Genomic DNA, 19,063 nt, shown 5'->3' on the forward strand with positions numbered 1-19,063 from the left:
AGTCCAAGGCAAACTGCTATGTATCAGATGAAGCTAGCCTTCACACAGTCCAAGGCAAACGGCTATGTATCAGATGAAGCTAGCCGTCACACAGTCCAAGGCAAACTGCTATGTATCAGATGAAGTGTGTTTTATTAACGCTAGCCGTCACACAGTCCAAGGCAAACTGCTATGTATCAGATGAAGCTAGCCGTCACACAGTCCAAGGCAAACGGCTATGTATCAGATGAAGCTAGCCTTCACACAGTCCAAGGCAAACTGCTATGTATCAGATGAAGCTATTGAGTCCTATTGGTTGACAGCTGGTTGAGACAAACCATCTAATTCTCCACATCAGAGATCATTAGTACGACATAAGGTGAGGAGCCCATTCCATTCATCCCACCAATGATCTATATCCATTAATACAATCTTTAATATCTGGGATTTATCTGTCTTCTAGCACACCTCTGACTGGTCACGGCTGAGCTAGTCCAGGCCAGAGTAGTCCAGCCCAGAGCAGTCCAGAGCAGCCCAGCCCAGAGCAGTCCAGAGCAGCCCAGCCCAGAGAAGCCCAGTCCAGAGCAGCCCAGAGCTAGTCCAGCCCAGCCCAGAGCTAGTCCAGCCCAGCCCAGAGCAGCCCAGCCCAGAGCAGCCCAGCCCAGAGCAGCCCAGCCCAGAGCAGTCCAGCCCAGAGCAGTCCAGTCCAGGGCAGCCCAGCCCAGAGCAGCCCAGAGCTAGTCCAGCCCAGCCCAGAGCAGCCCAGCCCAGAGCAGCCCAGTCCAGAGCAGCCCAGTCCAGAGCAGCCCAGACCTAGTCCAGCCCAGCCCAGAGCTAGTCCAGCCCAGCCCAGAGCAGCCCAGCCCAGAGCAGCCCAGCCCAGAGCAGCCCAGCCCAGAGCAGTCCAGTCCAGGGCAGCCCAGCCCAGAGCAGCCCAGCCCAGAGCAGTCCAGTCCAGGGCAGCCCAGCCCAGGGCAGGCCAGTCCAGAGCAGCCCAGCCCAGAGCAGTCCAGTCCAGGGCAGCCCAGCCCAGAACCTGAGAACAGAACCGACCCCTCCCTGTACTGCACTGCTTTAGACCAGGGCTCATAGGCACCCTACATCCTATAGAGGACACTGCTTTAGACCAGGGCTCATAGGCACCCTACATCCTATAGAGGACACTGCTTTAGACCAGGGCTCATAGGCACCCTACATCCTATAGAGGACACTGCTTTAGACCAGGGCTCATAGGCACCCTACATCCTATAGAGGACACTGCTTTAGACCAGGGCTCATAGACACCCTACATCCTATAGAGAACACTGCTTTAGACCAGGGCTCATAGAGGACACTGCTTTGGACCAGGGCTCATAGGCACCCTACATCCTATAGAGGACACTGCTTTAGACCAGGGCTCATAGGCACCCTACATCCTATAGAAGACACTGCTTTAGACCAGGGCTCATAGGCACCCTACATCCTATAGAGGACACTGCTTTAGACCAGGGCTCATAGGCACCCTACATCCTATAGAGGACACTGCTTTAGACCAGGGCTCATAGACACCCTACATCCTATAGAGGACAGTGCTTTAGACCAGGGCTCATAGGCACCCTACATCCTATAGAGGACACTGCTTTAGACCAGGGCTCATAGGCACCCTACATCCTATAGAGGACACTGCTTTAGACCAGAGCTCATAGGCACCCTACATCCTATAGAGGACACTGCTTTAGACCAGGGCTCATAGGCACCCTACATCCTATAGAGGACACTGCTTTAGACCAGGGCTCATAGGCACCCTACATCCTATAGAGGACACTGCTTTAGACCAGGGCTCATAGGCACCCTACATCCTATAGAGGACACTGCTTTAGACCAGGGCTCATAGACACCCTACATCCTATAGAGGACAGTGCTTTAGACCAGGGCTCATAGGCACCCTACATCCTATAGAGGACACTGCTTTAGACCAGGGCTCATAGGCACCCTACATCCTATAGAGGACACTGCTTTAGACCAGGGCTCATAGACACCCTACATCCTATAGAGGGCACTGCTTTAGACCAGGGCTCATAGGCACCCTACATCCTATAGAGGACACTGCTTTAGACCAGGGCTCATAGGCACCCTACATCCTATAGAGGACACTGCTTTAGACCAGGGCTCATAGACACCCTACATCCTATAGAGGACAGTGCTTTAGACCAGGGCTCATAGGCACCCTACATCCTATAGAGGACAGTGCTTTAGACCAGGGCTCATAGGCACCCTACATCCTATAGAGGACACTGCTTTAGACCAGGACTCATAGACACCCTACATCCTATAGAGGACACTGCTTTAGACCAGGGCTCATAGGCACCCTACATCCTATAGAGGACACTGCTTTAGACCAGGGCTCATAGGCACCCTACATCCTATAGAGGACACTGCTTTAGACCAGGGCTCATAGGCACCCTACATCCTATAGAGGACACTGCTTTAGACCAGGGCTCATAGACACCCTACATCCTATAGAGGACACTGCTTTAGACCAGGGCTCATAGGCACCCTACATCCTATAGAGGACACTGCTTTAGACCAGGGCTCATAGGCACCCTACATCCTATAGAGGATGTTTGACCAGGACTCATAGTGACCAGGGAGGGTTAACCATGTTACTCAACACAGACCCAGCTATAGAGGATGTTTGACCAGGACTCATAGTGACCAGGGAGGGTTAACCATGTTACTCAACACAGACCCAGCTATAGAGGATGTTTGACCAGGACTCATAGTGACCAGGGAGGGTTAACCATGTTACTCAACACAGACCCAGCTATAGAGGATGTTTGACCAGGACTCATAGTGACCAGGGAGGGTTAACCATGTTACTCAACACAGACCCAGCTATAGAGGATGTTTGACCAGGACTCATAGTGACCAGGGAGGGTTAACCATGTTACTCAACACAGACCCAGCTATAGAGGATGTTAGACCAGGACTCATAGTGACCAGGGAGGGTTAACCATGTTACTCAACACAGCTATAGAGGATGTTTGACCAGGACTCATAGTGACCAGGGAGGGTTAACCATGTTACTCAACACAGCTATAGAGGATGTTTGACCAGGACTAATAGTGACCAGGGAGGGTTAACCATGTTACTCAACACAGACCCAGCTATAGAGGATGTTTGACCAGGACTCATAGTGACCAGGGAGGGTTAACCATGTTACTCAACACAGACCCAGCTATAGAGGATGTTTGACCAGGACTCATAGTGACCAGGGAGGGTTAACCATGTTACTCAACACAGACCCAGCTATAGAGGATGTTTGACCAGGACTCATAGTGACCAGGGAGGGTTAACCATGTTACTCAACACAGACCCAGCTATAGAGGATGTTAGACCAGGACTCATAGTGACCAGGGAGGGTTAACCATGTTACTCAACACAGACCCAGCTATAGAGGATGTTTGACCAGGACTCATAGTGACCAGGGAGGGTTAACCATGTTACTCAACACAGACCCAGCTATAGAGGATGTTTGACCAGGACTCATAGTGACCAGGGAGGGTTAACCATGTTACTCAACACAGACACAGCTATAGAGGATGTTTGACCAGGACTCATAGTGACCAGGGAGGGTTAACCATGTTACTCAACACAGACCCAGCTATAGAGGATGTTAGACCAGGACTCATAGTGACCAGGGAGGGTTAACCATGTTACTCAACACAGCTATAGAGGATGTTTGAGGAAGGTGGAGAACAGAGTCTTACTGTGGTATAAATGGCTCCCCCTTCAGATCAATGATTAACAGACCAGTGGAAGGTACTAGGTGACGGGTTCATGTGACGACCTGTGTGTGTGTGTGTGTGTGTGTGTGGGGGGGGGGGGGGGGGGGGGGGAGACATGTCCTACCTGGTCTGTCGGTCGAGTTTGCGGCGAGCGCCCTCCTGCTCATGGCAGGGTTGCCGGCATGGGCTGTATAGATCTGATTGGCTGCTGCGTCGTCGAGGGGTATCTGAGTCAGGTCGTGCATGCTGAAGCTCCTCAGCTTCTCTGTGATCGCCCCCTGGCCCTACACACACACACACACACAGAGACAGACACACACACACACACACACACACAGAGACACACACACACAGAGACAGACACACACACACACAGACACACACACACACAGAGACACACACACACAGAGACACACACACACACAGAGACACACACACACAGAGACACACACACACAGAGACAGACACACACAGAGACACAGAGACAGACACACACACAGAGACAGACACACACACAGAGACAGACACACACACAGAGACAGACACACACACACACACACACACACACGAGACAGACACACACACACACGAGACAGACACACACACACACACGAGACAGACACACACACGAGACAGACACACACACGAGACAGACACACACACGAGACAGACACACACACGAGACAGACACACACACGAGACAGACACACACACGAGACAGACACACACACGAGACAGACACACACACGAGACAGACACACACACGAGACAGACACACACACGAGACAGACACACACACGAGACAGACACACACACGAGACAGACACACACACGAGACAGACACACACACGAGACAGACACACACACACACAGAGACAGACACACACAGAGACAGACACACACAGAGACAGACACACACAGAGACAGACACACACAGAGACAGACACACACAGAGACAGACACACACAGAGACAGACACACACAGAGACACACACACAGAGACAGACACACACACACAGAGACACACACACACAGAGACACACACACACAGAGACACACACACACAGAGACAGACACACAGAGACAGACACACAGAGACAGACACACAGAGACAGACACACACAGAGACACACAGAGACAGACACACACACACACACACAGAGACACACAGAGACAGACACACACAGAGACACACACACACAGAGACACACACACACACAGAGACACACACACACACAGAGACACACACACACAGACAGACACAGACAGACACAGACAGACACAGACAGACACAGACACACACACGAGACAGACAGACACACACACGAGACAGACAGACACACACACACACGAGACAGACAGACACACACACACGAGACAGACAGACACACACACACGAGACAGACAGACACACACACACGAGACAGACACACACACACACACACACACACGAGACAGACACACACACACACACACACACACGAGACAGACACACACACACACGAGACAGACACACGAGACAGACACACACACACGAGACAGACACACACACACACACGAGACAGACACACACACACACACACACACGAGACAGACACACACACACACACGAGACAGACACACACACACACACGAGACACACACACACACACGAGACACACACACACACACGAGACACACACACACACACGAGACAGACACACACACACGAGACAGACACACACACACACACGAGACAGACACACACACACACACGAGACAGACACACACACACACACGAGACAGACACACACACACACACGAGACAGACACACACACACACACGAGACAGACACACACACACACACGAGACAGACACACACACACACACGAGACAGACACACACACACACACACACACACACGAGACAGACACACACACACACACACACGAGACAGACACACACACACACACACGAGACAGACACACACACACACACACGAGACAGACACACACACACACACACGAGACAGACACACACACACGAGACAGACACACACACACGAGACAGACACACACACACACACACACACACGAGACAGACACACACACACACACACACACACGAGACAGACACACACACACACACACACACACGAGACAGACACACACACACACACACACACGAGACAGACACACACACACACACACACGAGACAGACACACACACACGAGACAGACACACACACACGAGACAGACACACACACACGAGACAGACACACACACACGAGACAGACACACACACACGAGACAGACACACACACACGAGACAGACACACACACACGAGACAGACACACACACACACGAGACAGACACACACACACGAGACAGACACACACACACGAGACAGACACACACACACGAGACAGACACACACACACGAGACAGACACACACACACGAGACAGACACACACACACGAGACAGACACACACACACACACACGAGACAGACACACACACACACACACGAGACAGACACAGACACACACACACGAGACAGACACACACACACGAGACAGACACACACACGAGACAGACACACACACGAGACAGACACACACACCGTTAGGTTCACCACTGGGACAACACTGTCCTCTAAACCCCCCTCCTCATGACATCATGGCTCCAGTATCTTATTGTGCTCCGACAAAATACAGTAACATACTGAGGGAGTGTTTGTGTTATTGGCTGCTCTGTGTATTACTGTTAGCCCAGGGACTGGCTGCTCTGTGTATTACTGTTAGCCCGGGGACTGGCTGCTCTGTGTATTACTGTTAGCCCAGGGACTGGCTGCTCTGTGTATTACTGTTAGCCCAGGGACTGGCTGCTCTGTATTACTGTTAGCCCAGGGACTGGCTGCTCTGTGTATTACTGTTAGCCCGGGGACTGGCTGCTCTGTATTACTGTTAGCCCGGGGACTGGCTGCTCTGTGTATTACTGTTAGCCCAGGGACTGGCTGCTCTGTGTATTACTGTTAGCCCGGGGACTGGCTGCTCTGTGTATTACTGTTAACCCAGGGACTGGCTGCTCTGTGCATTACTGTTAGCCCAGGGACTGGCTGCTCTGTGCATTACTGTTAGCCCAGGCACGTGCTGCTCTGTGTATTACTGTTAGCCCAGGGACTGGCTGCTCTGTGTATTACTGTTAACCCGGGGACTGGCTGCTCTGTGTATTACTGTTAGCCCGGGGACTGGCTGCTCTGTGTATTACTGTTAGCCCAGGGACTGGCTGCTCTGTGTGTTACTGTTAGCCCAGGGACTGGCTGCTCTGTGTATTACTGTTAACCCAGGGACTGGCTGCTCTGTGCATTACTGTTAGCCCAGGGACTGGCTGCTCTGTGTATTACTGTTAGCCCAGGGACTGGATGCTCTGTGTATTACTGTTAGCCCAGGCACGTGCTGCTGTGTATTACTGTTAGCCCGGGGACTGGCTGCTCTGTGTATTACTGTTAGCCCGGGGACTGGCTGCTCTGTGTATTACTGTTAGCCCAGGGACTGGCTGCTCTGTGTATTACTGTTAGCCCAGGGACTGGCTGCTCTGTGTATTACTGTTAGCCCAGGGACTGGCTGCTCTGTGTATTACTGTTAGCCCAGGGACTGGCTGCTCTGTGTATTACTGTTAGCCCAGGGACTGGCTACTCTGTGTATTACTGTTAGCCCAGGGACTGGCTGCTCTGTGTATTACTGTTAGCCCAGGGACTGGCTGCTCTGTGTATTACTGTTAGCCCAGGGACTGGCTGCTCTGTGCATTACTGTTAGCCCAGGGACTGGTACGTGCTGCTCTGTGTATTACTGTTAGCCCAGGGACTGGCTGCTCTGTGTATTACTGTTAGCCCAGGGACTGGTACGTGCTGCTCTGTGTATTACTGTTAGCCCAGGGACTGGCTGCTCTGTGCATTACTGTTAGCCCAGGGACTGGTACGTGCTGCTCTGTGTATTACTGTTAGCCCAGGGACTGGCTGCTCTGTGCATTACTGTTAGCCCAGGGACTGGTACGTGCTGCTCTGTGCATTACTGTTAGCCCAGGGACTGGTACGTGCTGCTCTGTGTATTACTGTTAGCCCAGGGACTGGCTGCTCTGTGCATTACTGTTAGCCCAGGGACTGGTACGTGCTGCTCTGTGTATTACTGTTAGCCCAGGGACTGGCTGCTCTGTGTATTACTGTTAGCCCAGGGACTGGTACGTGCTGCTCTGTGCATTACTGTTAGCCCAGGGACTGGTACGTGCTGCTCTGTGTATTACTGTTAGCCCAGTTACACCCAATAGAGAATCACACACACGTCAGTCCTTTAACAGACACGTTATCCAGAGCGACTTAGTTAGGGAATTCATCTTCAGATAGCTTGGTGGGACAACCACATATCACAGTAAGTATTATCAAAGTCAGAGCCAGTAACAAGGGGCTGGGGGGGGGGGGACTCGTGCAGTACTTGCCTTGACAGCTGCGGAGACAGCTGCAGTAGCGGCGATACTGAGGCCCTGCTTGCCGAAGGTCACCATGGTCTCGTAGCTACGCTCCTTGGCCTGGACAATGTACTCATCTATCTCCTGGTGACGACGGCCGTTACAGAGAGACAAACAAGAGAGAGTCACTTTACAGAACAACAACTATAGTATGTAACAGCGTGTCCACCCAGGACAACGCAAAAGATAAATATCTCGTCATTTACATGCTTACATTTTAGTCATTTAGCAGACGCTCTTATCCAGAGCGACTTACAGTAGAGTGCATACATTTTATTACATTTTAACATACTGAGACAAGGATATCCCTACCGGTCAAACCCTCCCTAACCCGGACGACGCTATGCCAATTGTGCGTCGCCCCACGGACCTCCCGGTTGCGGCCGGCTGCGACAGAGCCTGGGCGTGAACCCAGAGACTCTGGTGGCGCAGCTAGCACTGCGATGCAGTACCCTAGACCACTGCGCCGCCCGGGAGGCCATGTCTGTCGTCAACAGACAGCAGATTATTTTACGTGTAAGTCAGCTTTTTTTAGTAGAAGGATTAAAAAACAAAAATAGGATTCATATGTATTCTTCTATTGCTTGTCGAGGCTTCACATTCAAACACATTCAATACACCATTACCAAAGTGCTCAGTATTCAGTCGGTCCGTCTTACCCTCTCTCTGGAGGACAGTAGAGGATGGAGGCACTTCCTGTAGATGAGACTGGCTCCTCTGGTGTAAGGAGACAGCAGCCAGATAACAAATGCCATCTTGATCTCATAGTACAGGGGGAACCTGGAGAGAGAGACAACACATTACATTATTAACACAGTGTTAACACTGACCCATAACAGACCAGCTATCTCATAGCACCTAGAGAGAGACCAGCTATCTCATAGTACAGGGGGAACCTAGAGAGAGAGAGACAACACATTACATTATTAACACAGTGTTAACACTGACCCATAACAGACCAGCTATCTCATAGTACCTAGAGAGAGACCAGCTATCTCATAGTACAGGGGGAACCTAGAGACCAGCTATCTCATAGTACAGGGGGAACCTAGAGAGAGACCAGCTATCTCATAGTACAGGGGGAACCTAGAGAGAGACCAGCTATCTCATAGTACAGGGGGAACCTAGAGAGAGACCAGCTATCTCATAGTACAGGGGGAACCTAGAGAGAGACCAGCTATCTCATAGTACAGGTGGAACCTAGAGAGAGACCAGCTATCTCATAGTACAGGGGGAACCTAGAGAGAGACCAGCTATCTCATAGTACAGGTGGAACCTAGAGAGAGAGACCAGCTATCTCATAGTACAGGGGGAACCTAGAGACCAGCTATCTCATAGTACAGGGGGAACCTAGAGAGAGACCAGCTATCTCATAGTACAGGGGGAACCTAGAGAGAGACCAGCTATCTCATAGTACAGGGGGAACCTAGAGAGAGACAACACATTACATTGTTAACACAGTGTTAACACTGACCCATAATAGACTAGCTCCTCTGGTGTAGGGAGACCAGCTATCTCATAGTACAGGGGGAACCTAGAGAGAGACCAGCTATCTCATAGTACAGGGGGAACCTAGAGAGAGACCAGCTATCTCATAGTACAGGGGGAACCTAGAGAGAGACAACACATTACATTATTAACACAGTGTTAACACTGACCCATAACAGACCAGCTATCTCATAGTACAGGGGGAACCTAGAGAGAGACCAGCTATCTCATAGTACAGGGGGAACCTAGAGAGAGACCAGCTATCTCATAGTACAGGGGGAACCTAGAGAGAGACCAGCTATCTCATAGTACAGGGGGAACCTAGAGAGAGAGACCAGCTATCTCATAGTACAGGGGGAACCTAGAGAGAGAGACCAGCTATCTCATAGTACAGGGGGAACCTAGAGAGAGACCAGCTATCTCATAGTACAGGGGGAACCTAGAGAGAGACCAGCTATCTCATAGTACAGGGGGAACCTAGAGAGAGACCAGCTATCTCATAGTACAGGGGGAACCTAGAGAGAGACCAGCTATCTCATAGTACAGGGGGAACCTAGAGAGAGACCAGCTATCTCATAGTACAGGGGGAACCTAGAGAGAGACCAGCTATCTCATAGTACAGGGGGAACCTAGAGAGAGACCAGCTATCTCATAGTACAGGGGGAACCTAGAGAGAGACCAGCTATCTCATAGTACAGGGGGAACCTAGAGAGAGACCAGCTATCTCATAGTACAGGGGGAACCTAGAGAGAGACCAGCTATCTCATAGTACAGGGGGAACCTAGAGAGAGACCAGCTATCTCATAGTACAGGGGGAACCTAGAGAGAGACCAGCTATCTCATAGTACAGGGGGAACCTAGAGAGAGACCAGCTATCTCATAGTACAGGGGGAACCTAGAGAGAGACCAGCTATCTCATAGTACAGGGGGAACCTAGAGAGAGACCAGCTATCTCATAGTACAGGGGGAACCTAGAGAGAGACCAGCTATCTCATAGTACAGGGGGAACCTAGAGAGAGACCAGCTATCTCATAGTACAGGGGGAACCTAGAGAGAGACCAGCTATCTCATAGTACAGGGGGAACCTAGAGAGAGACCAGCTATCTCATAGTACAGGGGGAACCTAGAGACCAGCTATCTCATAGTACAGGGGGAACCTAGAGAGAGAGACCAGCTATCTCATAGTACAGGGGGAACCTAGAGACCAGCTATCTCATAGTACAGGGGGAACCTAGAGAGAGAGACCAGCTATCTCATAGTACAGGGGGAACCTAGAGAGAGAGACCAGCTATCTCATAGTACAGGGGGAACCTAGAGAGAGACCAGCTATCTCATAGTACAGGGGGAACCTAGAGAGAGACCAGCTATCTCATAGTACAGGGGGAACCTAGAGAGAGACCAGCTATCTCATAGTACAGGGGGAACCTAGAGAGAGACCAGCTATCTCATAGTACAGGGGGAACCTAGAGACCAGCTATCTCATAGTACAGGGGGAACCTAGAGAGAGAGACCAGCTATCTCATAGTACAGGGGGAACCTAGAGACCAGCTATCTCATAGTACAGGGGGAACCTAGAGAGAGAGACCAGCTATCTCATAGTACAGGGGGAACCTAGAGAGAGAGACCAGCTATCTCATAGTACAGGGGGAACCTAGAGAGAGACCAGCTATCTCATAGTACAGGGGGAACCTAGAGAGAGACCAGCTATCTCATAGTACAGGGGGAACCTAGAGAGAGACCAGCTATCTCATAGTACAGGGGGAACCTAGAGAGAGACCAGCTATCTCATAGTACAGGGGGAACCCAGAGAGAGACCAGCTATCTCATAGTACAGGGGGAACCCAGAGAGAGACCAGCTATCTCATAGTACAGGGGGAACCTAGAGAGAGACCAGCTATCTCATAGTACAGGGGGAACCTAGAGAGAGACCAGCTATCTCATAGTACAGGGGGAACCTAGAGAGAGACCAGCTATCTCATAGTACAGGGGGAACCTAGAGACCAGCTATCTCATAGTACAGGGGGAACCTAGAGAGAGAGACCAGCTATCTCATAGTACAGGGGGAACCTAGAGACCAGCTATCTCATAGTACAGGGGGAACCTAGAGAGAGAGACCAGCTATCTCATAGTACAGGGGGAACCTAGAGAGAGACCAGCTATCTCATAGTACAGGGGGAACCTAGAGAGAGACCAGCTATCTCAGAGTACAGGGGGAACCTAGAGAGAGACCAGCTATCTCATAGTACAGGGGGAACCTAGAGAGAGAGACCAGCTATCTCATAGTACAGGGGGAACCTAGAGACCAGCTATCTCATAGTACAGGGGGAACCTAGAGACCAGCTATCTCATAGTACAGGGGGAACCTAGAGACCAGCTATCTCATAGTACAGGGGGAACCTAGAGAGAGAGACCAGCTATCTCATAGTACAGGGGGAACCTAGAGAGAGAGACCAGCTATCTCATAGTACAGGGGGAACCTAGAGAGAGAGACCAGCTATCTCATAGTACAGGGGGAACCTAGAGAGAGAGACCAGCTATCTCATAGTACAGGGGGAACCTAGAGAGAGACCAGCTATCTCATAGTACAGGGGGAACCTAGAGAGAGACCAGCTATCTCATAGTACAGGGGGAACCTAGAGAGAGACCAGCTATCTCATAATACAGGGGGAACCTAGAGAGAGACCAGCTATCTCATAGTACAGGGGGAACCTAGAGAGAGACCAGCTATCTCATAGTACAGGGGGAACCTAGAGAGAGAGACCAGCTATCTCATAGTACAGGGGGAACCTAGAGAGAGAGACCAGCTATCTCATAGTACAGGGGGAACCTAGAGAGAGAGACCAGCTATCTCATAGTACAGGGGGAACCTAGAGAGAGACCAGCTATCTCATAGTACAGGGGGAACCTAGAGAGAGAGACCAGCTATCTCATAGTACAGGGGGAACCTAGAGAGAGAGACCAGCTATCTCATAGTACAGGGGGAACCTAGAGAGAGACCAGCTATCTCATAGTACAGGGGGAACCTAGAGAGAGACCAGCTATCTCATAGTACAGGGGGAACCTAGAGAGAGACCAGCTATCTCATAGTACAGGGGGAACCTAGAGAGAGACCAGCTATCTCATAGTACAGGGGGAACCTAGAGAGAGACCAGCTATCTCATAGTACAGGGGGAACCTAGAGAGAGACCAGCTATCTCATAGTACAGGGGGAACCTAGAGAGAGACCAGCTATCTCATAGTACAGGGGGAACCTAGAGAGAGAGAGACCAGCTATCTCATAGTACAGGGGGAACCTAGAGAGAGAGAGACCAGCTATCTCATAGTACAGGGGGAACCTAGAGAGAGACCAGATATCTCATAGTACAGGGGGAACCTAGAGAGAGACCAGCTATCTCATAGTACAGGGGGAACCTAGAGAGAGACCAGCTATCTCATAGTACAGGGGGAACCTAGAGAGAGACCAGCTATCTCATAATACAGGGGGAACCTAGAGAGAGACCAGCTATCTCATAGTACAGGGGGAACCTAGAGAGAGACCAGCTATCTCATAGTACAGGGGGAACCTAGAGAGAGACCAGCTATCTCATAGTACAGGGGGAACCTAGAGAGAGACCAGCTATCTCATAGTACAGGGGGAACCTAGAGAGAGACCAGCTATCTCATAGTACAGGGGGAACCTAGAGAGAGACCAGCTATCTCATAGTACAGGGGGAACCTAGAGAGAGACCAGCTATCTCATAGTACAGGGGGAACCTAGAGAGAGACCAGCTATCTCATAGTACAGGGGGAACCTAGAGAGAGACCAGCTATCTCATAGTACAGGGGGAACCTAGAGAGAGACCAGCTATCTCATAGTACAGGGGGAACCTAGAGAGAGACCAGCTATCTCATAGTACAGGGGGAACCTAGAGACCAGCTATCTCATAGTACAGGGGGAACCTAGAGACCAGCTATCTCATAGTACAGGGGGAACCTAGAGAGAGACCAGCTATCTCATAGTACAGGGGGAACCTAGAGAGAGAGACCAGCTATCTCATAGTACAGGGGGAACCTAGAGAGAGACCAGCTATCTCATAGTACAGGGGGAACCTAGAGAGAGACCAGCTATCTCATAGTACAGGGGGAACCTAGAGACCAGCTATCTCATAGTACAGGGGGAACCTAGAGACCAGCTATCTCATAGTACAGGGGGAACCTAGAGACCAGCTATCTCATAGTACAGGGGGAACCTAGAGACCAGCTATCTCATAGTACAGGGGGAACCTAGAGACCAGCTATCTCATAGTACAGGGGGAACCTAGAGAGAGAGACCAGCTATCTCATAGTACAGGGGGAACCTAGAGAGAGAGACCAGCTATCTCATAGTACAGGGGGAACCTAGAGAGAGAGACCAGCTATCTCATAGTACAGGGGGAACCTAGAGAGAGAGAGACCAGCTATCTCATAGTACAGGGGGAACCTAGAGAGACCAGCTATCTCATAGTACAGGGGGAACCTAGAGAGACCAGCTATCTCATAGTACAGGGGGAACCTAGAGAGAGACCAGCTATCTCATAATACAGGGGGAACCTAGAGAGAGACCAGCTATCTCATAGTACAGGGGGAACCTAGAGAGAGACCAGCTATCTCATAGTACAGGGGGAACCTAGAGAGAGAGACCAGCTATCTCATAGTACAGGGGGAACCTAGAGAGAGACCAGCTATCTCATAGTACAGGGGGAACCTAGAGAGAGACCAGCTATCTCATAGTACAGGGGGAACCTAGAGAGAGACCAGCTATCTCATAGTACAGGGGGAACCTAGAGAGAGACCAGCTATCTCATAGTACAGGGGGAACCTAGAGAGAGACCAGATATCTCATAGGAACGAGGGTCAGATTAAGGTTAGGGACGAGGGTCAGATTAAGGTTAGGTATATTATCACTGAGGTTCAGGTCAGGGTTAGGGTTAGGGACGAGAGTCAGATTAAGGTTAGGTATAGTATCACTGAGGTTCAGGTCAGGGTTAGGGTTAGGGACGAGGGTCAGATTAAGGTTAGGTATAGTATCACTGAGGTTCAGGTCAGGGTTAGGGTTAGGGACGAGGGTCAGATTAAGGTTAGGTATAGTATCACTGAGGTTCAGGTCAGGGTTAGGGTTAGGAACGAGGGTCAGATTAAGGTTAGGTATAGTATCACTGAGGTTCAGGTCAGGGTTAGGGTTAGGAACGAGGGTCAGATTAAGGTTAGGGACGAGGGTCAAATTAAGGTTAGGTAGAGTATCACTGAGGTTCAGGTCAGGGTTAGGGTTAGGGACGAGGGTCAGATTAAGGTTAGGTATAGTATCACTGAGGTTCAGGTCAGGGTTAGGGTTAGGGACGAGGGTCAGATTAAGGTTAGGGACGAGGGTCAAATTAAGGTTAGGTAGAGTATCACTGAGGTTCAGGTCAGGGTTAGGGTTATGGACGAGGGTCAGATTAAGGTTAGGTATAGTATCACTGAGGTTCAGGTCAGGGTTAGGGTTAGGGACGAGGGTCAGATTAAGGTTAGGTATAGTATCACTGAGGTTCAGGTCAGGGTTAGGGTTAGGAACGAGGGTCAGATTAAGGTTAGGTATAGTATCACTGAGGTTCAGGTCAGGGTTAGGAACGAGGGTCAGATTAAGGTTAGGTATAGTATCACTGAGGTTCAGGTAAGGGTTAGGGTCAGGAAAAGGCATTGGGTCAGGGTCAGGGTTAGGTTCAGGGTTAGGGTCAGGGTTAGGGTCAGGGAAAGGCATTGGGTTAGCGTACCGCTGTCCAACGCTATTCATTTTCTAGTCAAATATACACTGCCTAAATCCTATTTAGCCGACACGACGCTCCTCATTAAATCTGTACAACAAATGTATAAGACTGGATCTCAATTAAATCTCATTAAGCCTGGATTGTTTTCGGCATAGCGTGATGATCAAAGACAACACGGAAAACTGAATGGGATTGGCTTGTTTGTTTGGCGTAACACATTCAAGGACAATCAACTAAATGAAGAATTAGCATAAAGTCAATGCCTCTGTCTCCCCAGGCTACAGTGAGGTCTGTATTTAGTCTCCCCAGGCTACAGTGAGGTCTGGATTTAGTCTTACCAGGCTACAGTGAGGTCTGTATTCAGTCTCCCCAGGCTACAGTGAGGTCTGTATTCAGTCTCCCCAGGCTACAGTGAGGTCTGTATTCAGTCTCCCCAGGCTACAGTGAGGTCTGTATTCAGTCTCCCCGGGCTACAGTGAGGTCTGTATTTAGTCTCCCCAGGCTACAGTGAGGTCTGGATTTAGTCTTACCAGCCTACAGTGAGGTCTGTATTCAGTCTCCCCAGGCTACAGTGAGGTCTGTATTCAGTCTCCCCAGGCTACAGTGAGGTCTGTATTCAGTCTCCCCAGGCTACAGTGAGGTCTGTATTCAGTCTCCCCGGGCTACAGTGAGGTCTGTATTCAGTCTCCCCAGGCTACAGTGAGGTCTGTATTCAGTCTCCCCAGGCTACAGTGAGGTCTGTATTCAGTCTCCCCGGGCTACAGTGAGGTCTGTATTCAGTCTCCCCGGGCTACAGTGAGGTCTGTATTCAGTCTCCCCGGGCTACAGTGAGGTCTGTATTCAGTCTCCCCGGGCTACAGTGAGGTCTGTATTCAGTCTCCCCGGGCTACAGTGAGGTCTGTATTCAGTCTCCCCGGGCTACAGTGAGGTCTGTATTCAGTCTCCCCGGGCTACAGTGAGGTCTGTATTCAGTCTCCCCAGGCTACAGTGAGGTCTGTATTCAGTCTCCCCAGGCTACAGTGAGGTCTATATTCAGTCTCCCCGGGCTACAGTGAGGTCTGTATTCAGTCTCCCAGGCTACAGTGATGTCTGTATTCAGTCTCCCCGGGCAACAGTGAGGTCTGTATTCAGTCTCCCCGGGCTACAGTGAGGTCTGTATTCAGTCTCCCCAGGCTACAGTGAGGTCTGTATTCAGTCTCCCCAGGCTACAGTGAGGTCTGTAGTCAGTCTCCCCAGGCTACAGTGAGGTCTGTATTCAGTCTCCCCAGTCTACAGTGAGGTCTGTATTCAGTCTCCCCAGGCAACAGTGAGGTCTGTATTCAGTCTCCCCGGGCTACAGTGAGGTCTGTATTCAGTCTCCCCAGGCTACAGTGAGGTCTGTATTCAGTCTCCCCGGGCTACAGTGAGGTCTGTATTCAGTCTCCCCAGGCTACAGTGAGGTCTGTATTCAGTCTCCCCAGGCTACAGTGAGGTCTGTATTCAGTCTCCCCAGGCTACAGTGAGGTCTGTATTCAGTCTCCCCAGGCTACAGTGAGGTCTGTATTCAGTCTCCCCAGGCTACAGTGAGGTCTGTGATGGTCTCCACTACAGTGAGGTCTGTATTCAGTCTCCCCAGGCTACAGTGAGGTCTGTATTCAGTCTCCCCAGGCTACAGTGAGGTCTGTATTCAGTCTCCCCAGGCTACAGTGAGGTCTGTATTCAGTCTCCCCAGGCTACAGTGAGGTCTGTATTCAGTCTCCCCGGGCTACAGTGAGGTCTGTATTCAGTCTCTCCAGGCTACAGTGAGGTCTGTATTCAGTCTCCCCGGGCTACAGTGAGGTCTGTATTCAGTCTCCCCAGGCTACAGGTAGGTCTGTATTCAGTCTCCCCGGGCTACAGTGAGGTCTGTATTCAGTCTCCCCAGGCTACAGTGAGGTCTGTATTCAGTCTCCCCGGGCTACAGTGAGGTCTGTATTCAGTCTCCCCAGGCTACAGTGAGGTCTGTATTCAGTCTCCTCAGGCTACAGTGAGGTCTGTGTTCAGTCTCCCCAGGCTACAGTGAGGTCTGTATTCAGTCTCCCCAGGCTACAGTGAGGTCTGTATTCAGTCTCCCCAGGCTACAGTGAGGTCTGTATTCAGTCTCCCCGGGCTACAGTGAGGTCTGTATTCAGTCTCCCCGGGCTACAGTGAGGTCTGTATTCAGTCTCTCCATGCTACAGTGAGGTCTGTATTCAGTCTCCCCAGGCTACAGTGAGGTCTGTGATGGTCTCCACTACAGTGAGGTCTGTATTCAGTCTCCCCAGGCTACAGTGAGGTCTGTATTCAGTCTCCCCAGGCTACAGTGAGGTCTGTATTCAGTCTTAACAGGCTACAGTGAGGTCTGTAATCAGTCTTACCAGGCTACAGTGAGGTCTGTAATCAGTCTTACCAGGCTACAGTGAGGTCTGTATTCAGTCTCCCCAGGCTACAGTGAGGTCTGTATTCAGTCTCCCCAGGCTACAGTGAGGTCTGTATTCAGTCTTACGAGGCTACAGTGAGGTCTGTATTCAGTCTCCCCAGGCTACAGTGAGGTCTGTATTCAGTCTCCCCAGGCTACAGTGAGGTCTGTATTCAGTCTCCCCGGGCTACAGTGAGGTCTGTATTCAGTCTTACCAGGCTACAGTGAGGTCTGTATTCAGTCTCCCCAGGCTACAGTGAGGTCTGTATTCAGTCTCTCCAGGCTACAGTGAGGTCTGTATTCAGTCTCTCCAGGCTACAGTGAGGTCTGTATTCAGTCTCCCCAGGCTACAGTGAGGTCTGTATTCAGTCTCCCCAGGCTACAGTGAGGTCTGTATTCAGTCTCCCCAGGCTACAGTGAGGTCTGTATTCAGTCTCCCCAGGCTACAGTGAGGTCTGTATTCAGTCTCCCCAGGCTACAGTGAGGTCTGTATTCAGTCTCCCCAGGCTACAGTGAGGTCTGTATTCAGTCTCCCCGGGCTACAGTGAGGTCTGTATTCAGTCTCCCCGGGCTACAGTGAGGTCTGTATTCAGTCTCCCCGGGCTACAGTGAGGTCTGTATTCAGTCTCCCCGGGCTACAGTGAGGTCTGTATTCAGTCTCCCCAGGCTACAGTGAGGTCTGTATTCAGTCTCCCCAGGCTACAGTGAGGTCTGTATTCAGTCTCCCCAGGCTACAGTGAGGTCTGTATTCAGTCTCCCCAGGCTACAGTGAGGTCTGTGATGGTCTCCACTACAGTGAGGTCTGTATTCAGTCTCCCCAGGCTACAGTGAGGTCTGTATTCAGTCTCCCCGGGCTACAGTGAGGTCTGTATTCAGTCTCCCCAGGCTACAGTGAGGTCTGTATTCAGTCTCCCCGGGCTACAGTGAGGTCTGTATTCAGTCTCCCCAGGCTACAGTGAGGTCTGTATTCAGTCTCCTCAGGCTACAGTGAGGTCTGTGTTCAGTCTCCCCAGGCTACAGTGAGGTCTGTATTCAGTCTCCCCAGGCTACAGTGAGGTCTGTATTCAGTCTCCCCAGGCTACAGTGAGGTCTGTATTCAGTCTCCCCGGGCTAAAGTGAGGTCTGTATTCAGTGTCCCCATGCTA

At 50.9% G+C, this 19,063-nt stretch overlaps 1 protein-coding gene and 1 long non-coding RNA gene across 2 annotated transcripts in view; both read right to left on the reverse strand.

Annotated features, from left to right (window-relative positions):
• Window positions 1-19,063, reverse strand: part of reep3b (receptor accessory protein 3b) — a 96,654-nt gene that overhangs the window by 10,237 nt on the left and 67,354 nt on the right. Inside the window, exons 4-6 of the mRNA XM_055936578.1 lie at window positions 8,912-9,032; window positions 8,223-8,336; window positions 3,871-4,030 (exon numbers count right to left, since the gene is read on the reverse strand). Coding sequence (XP_055792553.1) covers window positions 3,871-4,030; window positions 8,223-8,336; window positions 8,912-9,032 — 395 coding nt within the window. The remainder of the gene's footprint in view (window positions 1-3,870; window positions 4,031-8,222; window positions 8,337-8,911; window positions 9,033-19,063) is intronic.
• LOC129864038 (uncharacterized) lies at window positions 9,759-11,558 on the reverse strand. Its single transcript, XR_008761042.1, has 3 exons — window positions 11,278-11,558; window positions 10,938-11,237; window positions 9,759-10,897 (listed from the first exon to the last, which is right to left on the reverse strand). It is a non-coding gene; the product is annotated as an uncharacterized LOC129864038 (long non-coding RNA).

Source organism: Salvelinus fontinalis, chromosome 1 (genome assembly GCF_029448725.1).
Source record: "Salvelinus fontinalis isolate EN_2023a chromosome 1, ASM2944872v1, whole genome shotgun sequence".
NCBI lineage: Eukaryota > Metazoa > Chordata > Actinopteri > Salmoniformes > Salmonidae > Salvelinus > Salvelinus fontinalis.